This window comes from Eptatretus burgeri, chromosome 8 (genome assembly GCF_056783735.1).
Source record: "Eptatretus burgeri isolate ZD-2024b chromosome 8, Ebu_testis_v1, whole genome shotgun sequence".
Lineage (NCBI taxonomy): Eukaryota > Metazoa > Chordata > Myxini > Myxiniformes > Myxinidae > Eptatretus > Eptatretus burgeri.
Genome location: NC_140968.1, coordinates 34,315,729 through 34,325,590, shown reverse-complemented (window position 1 = coordinate 34,325,590; position 9,862 = coordinate 34,315,729). Strand labels below are relative to the sequence as shown.

General features: G+C 43.3%; 1 protein-coding gene across 5 annotated transcripts in view; it reads left to right on the top strand.

Annotated features, from left to right (window-relative positions):
• The first annotated feature begins 5,767 nt into the window (after positions 1–5,767).
• UBE2R2 (ubiquitin conjugating enzyme E2 R2) overlaps positions 5,768–9,862 on the top strand; it is a 126,929-nt gene continuing 122,834 nt past the window's right edge. For 3 of the 5 annotated variants that reach the window (XM_085891475.1, XM_085891472.1, XM_085891471.1), the window contains exons 1-2: positions 7,398–8,019; positions 8,188–8,274. In XM_085891475.1, the coding sequence (XP_085747601.1) occupies positions 7,843–8,019; positions 8,188–8,274 (264 nt within the window). In that variant the 5' untranslated portion in view covers positions 7,398–7,842. The other 2 variants (XM_085891474.1, XM_085891473.1) reach the window with 2 other exon arrangements.

The window sequence follows — 9,862 nt, the reverse complement described above, 5'->3', positions numbered from 1 at the left end:
CCAAGATGGTGGCAAAAAAATGAAGGGCGTGTGGTGAATTGAGGTGAATTGAGGGACATGACGCGGGATCACATGTTGTGCGTCTCGCGTATAAGGGGAGGTCTCCGCGGTGCGGGGTGATTGTCCCCGGGGCATTGCCATTTACATCGGCTGTTCACTTGATGCTCGTTGACTGAAGGTGCTCATTGACTGGTGAGAATGGAGATTATATCGAACTCCGTGCTTACGCGGATTTAGTCTGCAATGATTAATCGCACATGTATACGTTACTGCTTATGTACTCCTAGCTGAACCTGTATTCCCCGGTGTGCCCACAGAAGCGGCTCCAATCAAATGGAATAAAGCCTAAACTCTGAAGGTTCTTCTCTCGCTCTCATTTCAGGGCGTAAAATCAATAAATTGTCTCTATATAATCAAACCTCTGTTAGGCAATCAATCACCCAACATTTATCAAATTCTAACAAAAGGGTTTTCAGTCTATTTCACACGTTCATGAATCTGCTTGGAGCAATAGGCACGTTGATGGCGGGAACAGGACTCAAAAACATCCTGGAACTGGTGTACGGTGAAAATGCTGTAGTTCATATGATGTCCAGAAAATCTGTTCAGAGGGCATTCCGAGGCCATCTACCGGTGAGCAAGTGTCTACATCGAATTATTGTGGCATCTGTAGTGGAGGAAAATCCTGAGTTCATGCTCCAAGTCGAAGAGATTGAGAAAATGTATTCGTCCTTGCTAACGGGTGACATCTCTCTTGAAAGTCTTGAAGAATCAGCTGCAATTGTGAAGATCACTGATGAGCTTGAAAAAAAGAAATCTGAACTTGCTGCACAATCCAAAACGAGTAAGCTGTGGCTGGGTTATCAGAAAATGCTCCATACTGCTCAGGCAATGATCAAGGCAGATCGCACTGGGTCTTGGAAAGATCACTTGCAAGCTGTTGCTGATGCCTTGCCAATATTTGCAGCAGCTGGACACTACAACTACCAGAAGTCCACTTATCTCTACGTACAAGAAATGAGTGAACTGGAGAGCAAACACCCAGATGTGTATGAGAAGTTTCAAAATGGCTTCCATGTGATCCGGCGAACAAACCAGTTTTGGGCAGGCCTCAGCTGTGATCTAGTCATCGAACAAACGCGCATGAGATCACAAAAGAGCACCGGTGGCTTGACTCATGGCAGTAAGATGACAGAGGAACACCTCGCATTGCAGACAATGTCAGCCCCCATAACATCTGAGGTCAACGTCGCCATGCAGGACTTCAATGATCTCACATACGCAACAAGCGAACAGCATAAAGAAGCAACTGGTGCCAGAATTGAAAGACATGCAATCGACCTCTCGAAGATAAGCTCAAAGCTGAATGCATTTTCACTTTTCTCCTCTGATCCTACATTGAGAAATATCATAAATGGTATCGTGGCAAGCGAAGACATCAACGTGCATGAATATGAAGCTGTTGGGAACAAAATCATCGAGATAATGATTGGACAACCTGTGTTTTCCTTCTCCATCAAGAGGACAGAGAAAGCAAAGACCCTGGGAAATTCTAATGCTCTCCTGGTTGCTCCTCACAGAACCATCGACTCCAGTGTGCTATTCCAGCGATTCCTGGTGGTATCCCAGATAGGTGATTTGTCACTTGAGGACGTGATGAGTTTTGAGCTCAGTCCATACTAGGCCGTGTTACGTTCCACTGGGAAGTGAAATTTCATGACAGAAATTTACTTATGGATGAAAGTCGGCTGTATAGTGTATTATTACCAGTTGTTCACAATGGTATAACTCTTCAAGTCCATAACCCGGCACGAAAGGGTGAAAAAAAGGGGTGAAAAGTCAGCGATTTCGTCACGCGCTGTGTCGGGCGGTGGCCAAACTCATTGGGCATGAGAACCAATGAGCGCACGCCACACGGTCACGTGACAGCTCTCCATTCGGAGAAACTTGCGTGTGGAGGCAGTTCAAGATTGCCGCACCCATGGATAACGTGGTGATCGGCCTAAAATATTTTCATTTTTTTCGACATTTTTCGCCATTTACAAGACATCTAAGGAATATGAAGTGCATCATACATGTGAGGGCAGCCCCACGCACAGCGAAACTGATAAAACTGGGGCACGAAAGCTGGTCAAAAATCAAGGAAAGTGGGAAACTCTGGTGCAACGTGGACGTGGATTGCCCAGAAAGCGAATTGGCATGGCAACGTTTGGAAGATTGGGAATGTGAAGAGTTCCCCACTGATGGTGGGTATCACCAGTTGTGCTATAATGCGTTTTGCAACACAACAAATATCCAGAGGAAGATTGCCCATCATGGTAGTCGGAGTGCTGATGATGCCTCTGCCAGAGAAGTGCCCATTCCTGTCAGCCAGCCAACAAGAGACCGACCAAAGAGAACAGGGGTGATATCTCATGTTTTGCCAAAAGATACATGTTTAATCTGCCACAACCCTCAACGATTTTTCAAGTCTCATGGCAAGTCACAACGCAGTCAGATGATGATGGCTGAAACTGAGGATGGAGGCAAGTAATTGATGGATGCGTGTCCGTGAGGTGGTATACAGGTGATGTAGCTCCACGTGGCCTGTTATCCCATGAATCTTGTGGCTGTGAGAAAAGCAGATGTTTGGCAAACCAGTGTAAATGTCGTCGTGCAAATGTTCGTTGCACAGATTTGTGCTCATGTACAGGTTGTGAAAATGTTGAACAATCGGCAATTGAACTAGAGTTGGTGAACGATCACAGTGATGGTTCAGGTGATGATTCAAGTGATGGTGAATAGTGTCCATCTAGGTGTCTGTGCCTGACTTGCTTGTGTCTGTGTCTGTGCCCGACTTGCTTGTGTAACCTGACTTGTTTGTGTAACCTGACTTGCTTGTGTAAGACTGGAAGTGTACCTGTGCCTGACTTGCATGCATTGAGCATGACATGCAATATATTCTCTCTGAACTTTGTTCGGCTGTTGTGGTTTGTTTACACGGGACCTCCCAAACTTCCTTACGTCCGACCACCCTGTGCTGGGGTCTTCATTCTTCCATTGTCGGCCACGGTAAAATGGATGGGCTGAGGAGATCGGGAAAGTCGGCAGCAGGAAAGAAACCCCAATGACCGCTTGCACGAGCAATTCTCCTACCGTAATGTCCACTACACGGTCAATGACATTGGTGGGAAATCACCAGTAGTCAAAATTGCAGTGTACGATTATGGAGCGGAACAGTGATTTTTTTTTCTCTCGAACCCTGCAAAATCACGTACTTCCGGGTTGTGGCCATCACCATTTTGTCCACAATTCCCCCAGTTCCTCCGACTGGGGAGCTGTCATGTGACCTGTGTGGCGTTCTCTGATTGGTTCTCACGCCCAATGAGTTTGGCCACCGCCCTACGTGAATCGCGACGAAATCGCTGACTTTTCACCTCTTTTTCACCCCTTCGTGCCAGGTTATGAACTTGAAGAGTTATACCATTGTGAAGAACAGGTAATAATACACTATACAGCCGACTTTCATCCATAAGTAAATTTCTGTCACGAAATTTCACTTCCCAGTGGAACGTAACACAGCCTACAGGTCATGGTTTAGATGGGGATGGAGGTGACCTACATCCTCTGGACTGGGGCTGGCGACTTGAAGACAATCGATTTGTACCTATCATGACTGCCATGAATACTGCACCAGACACTCTTCTGAAGATGATACACTGCAACTGCACCACAGCTTGTGACACACCCCGTTGCAGCTGCAGAAAGAATGGGCTTCCGTGTACGTCTGCATGTGGATCATGCCAAGTGACGTTTTGTGACAATCCACTAAATCAAGCCTCTGAGGAACTAGAGGACGGTGATGAGGACTGAAATTGTAACCTAAACTGCCATTATGTCACGTTCACAAATAAATGTTTCAGTGGCACCAAGTGTTCAGTGATTTTGGTTCAGATGGAAAATTTATTGATTTTTGCCACCTTGGATTTCATGTTAAATACTGATCAGATCTAAATTTTATTGACACCAGTGGATTGCTGATCCATTAAAACCATGGACCAGAACCAACAATTATGTTTTCATCACAATTATTGAAGAAGTTATAGCTGTTTTAATTATTTCAAAGCCTGGTGGTGGCCATCTTGAAAATGACTGTTTTTAACCCATTTCCAGATGTCAAATTTGGGTAGACTTTTTTTCTGTTTATCAGTACACCGTTTATCCAGTAGGAATGAAAACCACTGAAAAACCTTTTGTTGCAATTTGTTGTGGGTCAGGTGGTATTTTGACCCGACTATATGTACAATTATAATGTGTGTGTCTATAAAGTACGTATTATTGGCTGTTCTTAGAGCACCCTTATTCTGGACATTTCCATCTGTCTGTCTGTCCACGAAACTTTGGTCAAGCTGAGGGGCTAAACCACTCAACCGATTCCAATGAAATTTGGTAGGTAGGACCAATATTTCTGGGAATCGTGTGCTTTTGAATATGGGACCCCGGGCCCTAGCAACGTCCCTTTAAAGTGGTCAAAAAATCGAAAAAAAATTTAAAAAGAAAAACGAAAAATCGAAGCCTAGAGTTCTTTGCGCAATCTATCTAGCTCCCTTCATGCCAATTTGCAGCCCGAACAAAAAATATTTGTAGGAGGAGATAGTTTTTGGGCGAGTACATGTCGAACATTTCAGAAACGGTTAATTGCGAATATCTCTAAGAGAAAGAGTCTGATTTTGATGAAACTTGGGTGAAATGTGTACAATGTGGTGAGCATGTACACAAAAATGAATGGTTGCTATGCACACCTCTGTTGCTTAGCAACAGCTAAAATACTTTATCGTACATCGTACACTTATTGTGGACTGTACAAAAAAATCAATACCTCCGAGGGACCTGTTTTTTGTGTCCAAGGAGAATGTCTCACAGCATCATATAAAAAAATTAAATCTTTAGCGAATAGATAAATGGAATTACCAGGGCTGCCGTTTGTTAGAGTCTCTTTGGAAACATGCCTGAAATTTCACAAGGCGGGTTTCTGGGCGCAAACTAAGAGGGCTGTGATAATCATATTTATTGTGCTAAATTGATTGATAGCATGTACATGAATATCAGCTAGTCGCGTCGGCCAGCTTTCCATCTAGAGCGAGCAGCCATGCCGCCTACCGGCTTGTTAGAATGTGTCTGTCTTTGATGGATGTGTTTATTAGAATGTGAATATGTCTATAAAGTATGTATTATTAGAATGTGAGTCTGTCTATGATGGATGTGTTTGTTAGAATGTGAATATGTCTTAAAGATGTGCATCTATAAAGGACGTACTATAAAAATATGTTTACGCCAGTAAAATGCATGCGATTGGAACGTGAATCTATACAATAAATCCAGAAAGGTCTGTTTGTCTGCTGCAAGAACATAAACCTACGTTGTAATTTGTCAATGCATCATTTACACACAACGCAACCATGTGAAACAAGTCCTGCATGGTGAGTGTCTGCAGTCTCTGATTGCTCTTTTAGCTTGGTATGAACAAGACGGACTTGTGAATTAATACTTGACTGTGTTAATTCAACCCCACCCAACTGGCCCACACCCACGATAAAGCTTTTGTTTCTTTTTACAGCCTTTAAAACCTTGATTTTATTTAAATTGAGTTATATACATTAACACTGAAGAACACAAATCACCGTATTAGCAACTTTGAAAAACCTTCCGTTTAGCAGTAGTATGACATGTTAAATAAGGTGGTGTAAAAGACGATGCGTAAATGGTGGTAAACTTTTGCAATTTTTTTTTTTACAGCCTTTAAAACCTTTATTTTATATTAATTTATTTGTACGCTTGAACATGAGAGCACAACTCTCCTTCTTGGCACTTTCAAAAACCTCCAGTTTTGCAATACTTTGACAAATTACTCACGCCATCTCATGCCCCGAGGGCAGAGCATTGAACTGTACATAAGACCTGAAGGATTATGGCGGGTCACATTGCACGCACCATTGTGTCGCCACTGCAAAACCCCTTCTGTACGCACATGCCACCATGTTGCTTGGCACAACGCACGATTCACCGCATCCCGCGTTGCGTTATGTTTATGTGAGAAAGTGGTCACATCGACTTTGACTTTGAACTCAAAATTAATATTCAAGATCTCCCGACAATTTATCACGCAGGTCGAAATATATCTGCTACGAGTGGGCCTACCAAGATGGCGCTTGGTGGCAACAAATTCGCACCCTCATAATCTTTCCAATCTTATATACAGTTCAATGGGACGGAGTAACTGTGAGAGTGAGTAATCAGACAAATATCGTGAATGTTGTAATTGCCGATCAGACCTTTTCTCAAACGCTTTCTGGGTGGGGGTCCAGAGTCGAGATGGGTGTTCATTTGAATGAAAATGTATCGTCAAATGCCAATCTCATTTTGTTATAAGGTTTAGTTAAATGATTGTTACATCGAACCTTGGTATCACCGGTTGGCAAAGACACGCATGAGATCTTTGATGGAGCTGGAGAAGCTCATCTATCTATAATTCCAGCAATCTCTGTGTGTCTGTCTGTCTGTCTGTCTGTCTGTGACCACTGTTTCTCGACAACCACTGGTCCGATCTAATTGAAACTTGCCAGGTATATTGCTGGGGACCTAAGGAAGTGCCCTTTCAAGGTTTGATATTAATCGGACAAGTGCTTCCCAAGTTATGGCCATTTACTTACCAAAGCAATGACAGGACACGGTGCTATGACGTCACAATTCTTTTTTTTTCTTTTTTTTGCACGTACGGGCACGCAAGAGTGAACGAACGGCCTGTGTGGTTGTTGTTTCTGGCATGCAGTTTGAAAGTTTTTTTTTTCACGTACGGGCGCGCACTAGTTGGAATTAACGCAGAAAAGGAGGATCTTCGGGCAGGAATAATATTCGCGGTGATTTGCAATTGAGACTTTGCATATACAATGTGGTCGGTTGTTTACAGCGAACCGATTTGATCGTGCCTTTGAGTTGTTGCTGGAGAGTTTACAGGTAAAGTAATTGTTGCGATGTAGACGGCGCAAAATGGTGAAACTTTATCACTCGTACCATTATCGTTTCCACGTGCACAAGGAAGGTGCATTGTCTTGCCTCTTGTGACCTTAAACCAATAGAAGCCTTTTTGATATTTGTTTTGAAAGGAGCGTCGTTTTGTGACGTAAGCAAGAAAACTGGAATCTTTCATCACAGTGAGGAGCCGAGAATGTCCCTTGACCAATCGGCTTGCCAAGCCAGCCGTTCCTTATCGACCGTTTCTTTGGAGTTCTTGCATGAGTGCTTAAGCCACTTGGCGAGCACCGCACAAACTGCTTGCTAATGGACACTCCCCTGGAAGAGGCGTGGCGTGGAGCGTGTTTTGTCGGAAGTGGGCGTGTTTTCGACCGGAAAAGGTATCGGAAGCCATTTCCAGCTGCTGCGGCTCGGCCGCCGGCTTGAGCTGCTCTCATTTTTTCCTCTCTCGTCTTTTGTCACTTCATTTCTTCATTCATTATCTTATTACCCCCCGACAATACACAACTATTCATCTTTCATGTTTTTATTCTCGCCTTGCACTTTTCGCTGTTTTGCTCCCCCTTTCTCAACTGTCTTACTCCCTCCTGTCTTCTTTATTCTTGTCTTTCATTCTTTCACCGTTAACCGTTTTCCTTCTGCCTAATTACCTTTCCTCTCGTGATTTTTTTCAGCCCACGTTTCTCTGATTTAAATCATTCAAAAAAACAAAATAATACCCAGTGTATGTATAATCCCTTTGGCCAGTAGTTCAACGGATACCCCACCCCTCACCCCCTTTCCTTTTTATTTTTATTTCTCCTTTTTCTCCGGTGTCTCCCCGCCTCCATCATGGCTTCTCCGCAGATGTCCAGCTCTCAGAAGGCCCTGCTTTTGGAGCTCAAGGGTTTGCAGGAGGAGCCTATGGAGGGCTTTGCCATCACACTTGTGGACGAGTCAGACCTCTACAACTGGGAGGTGGCCATTTTTGGACCACCGAACACCCTCTACGAAGGAGGGTATTTCAAGGTAACTGAGTAACATAAGGTAACGAGGTTTTTCAGTCCTAATGGAATCATGAAGGTGGACTTGGGGGGGGGGGGGGTAGGGTTTTTTTTTTGCCTTTGTTCATCTTATCCATAATAAGTGTAAGATTGGAGTCATAATCATTTATTGTCACCGCTGTCCCTTTCCAAGGCACAAATGAAATTCCCTAAGGACTACCCTTACTCTCCTCCGACCTTTCGCTTTCTCACCAAGATGTGGCATCCGAACATCTATGAGGCAAGCATGGGCTGTGTGTACAACTGCCATCAACACCAACAAGGAAATATTGCACTGAGATTCATGCAAGTGTGGCAGTCCGTTGTTCACCTGGCAGACAACTGTGACTTCATAATGCCAAGGAATTAGATGATGGGGTGGAATGGAATTGTAATTTGGAATTGTTTCAGAATGGGTTATTTTGACTGTGTTTTATCCTTCTAAAATGAATTGAAGAGTGAACATGTAAGAGGTAGGTTCTAAGGTAGCAGTAGTAGGGTGTAACCTCAGAAGTCTGTATGAAAATAGCTCGAACCTTCATTTATGGCAGTTTTCTCGGTTTATCGAAATGGGACATGAATGAAAATGAGCAGACCGTTGATAAATAATGTACATTGATGAGGATGTACATCATGCCCCACCTTCATCTCTGCAAAGGCAAGTCCTTTGAAGTGAGAGGAAGCAAAATATAATGTAGTTTCATGGTATAACTTCACAGAAACACAACTTCTTGAAGTACCATACAAAAGCTTTGAGAGGGTGAGAATAAAGGAACAGTAAAATACTACCTACCTCCTGTCTCTCTTACGCAGCAGCAGGTTGTCAGAAAATTGTTGAGATGCCACTGCCTTGGACCCAATTATAATTTGACGGATGTTAACAAACCACTATATTATTTTGCGTTTGGATGTGCATTGTCTGCAACTCTTGTCTCTGAGAAAGGCTGAATCCATTTAACAAATATTTAAACCTGAAGGGTTGAGATACCAGGGTAGTGCAGTTTAAAGGGCACTAGAGGTGGTGTACTTCACTCTGAGCTGTTTGGTCTGATTTCAGATGCTGACTTGACAACAGGTCTCTGGGATCAGAAATTGGTGCTGACGTAGTGATTCACAAGTTTGATGCCACGTATCGATGAGAGAACCCTGTGTCGTGTGTGTGCTCACATTCGCTGGTGGACATTGAAGATCCCACAATATTTTTCAAAAACGGAATTTCTTGTGTACCAGGTCCTTTCTTTCTCTGGCTAAATGATTGGTAACAGCAATGTCAAGCGACGCACTGTATTATTCTTGGCCTGGTAACAGCTTCGGCAGCGATGCCGTTCTGGAAAGAGCATGGCCATGAATGAACTACAATTAATCTTGGTAAAAGTTAATGTAACCTGAATGTACAATATAAATAAATAAATGCAAAGTGCAGGAGGTAACTCACTTTAATGTGGAGCAAAATAGCTGGTTTTCCCTACGCTTGGAAGAATATTGTATGTGACAGAAGGATCATGAGAAAATATGTTTGGGTAATTCAACAAATTTCTTTGTGCTGATGAAAGTTTTTTTTTTTGTCCTTGAAAAGGAAGTTGGTGAAGATTACTGTTTTCATCACTCAAAATACCTCCTTTCAATTGAAAGGTACTGCTTATTTTGGCAGAGTGCTACTTGTCATTAGGAAATTAAAACTTCAGGAAAATTGACTTTTTCTGCTTAATCTTGGAATCGACCAAACATTTCACTCTGCTGAACTGCCATACCTTTCCGCCCCTCTCTTGGTGCTGCGCTGCCCCCCTCCTAATTGCCTCCTCGCCGACTCACTCCCCCCCCACCCACCT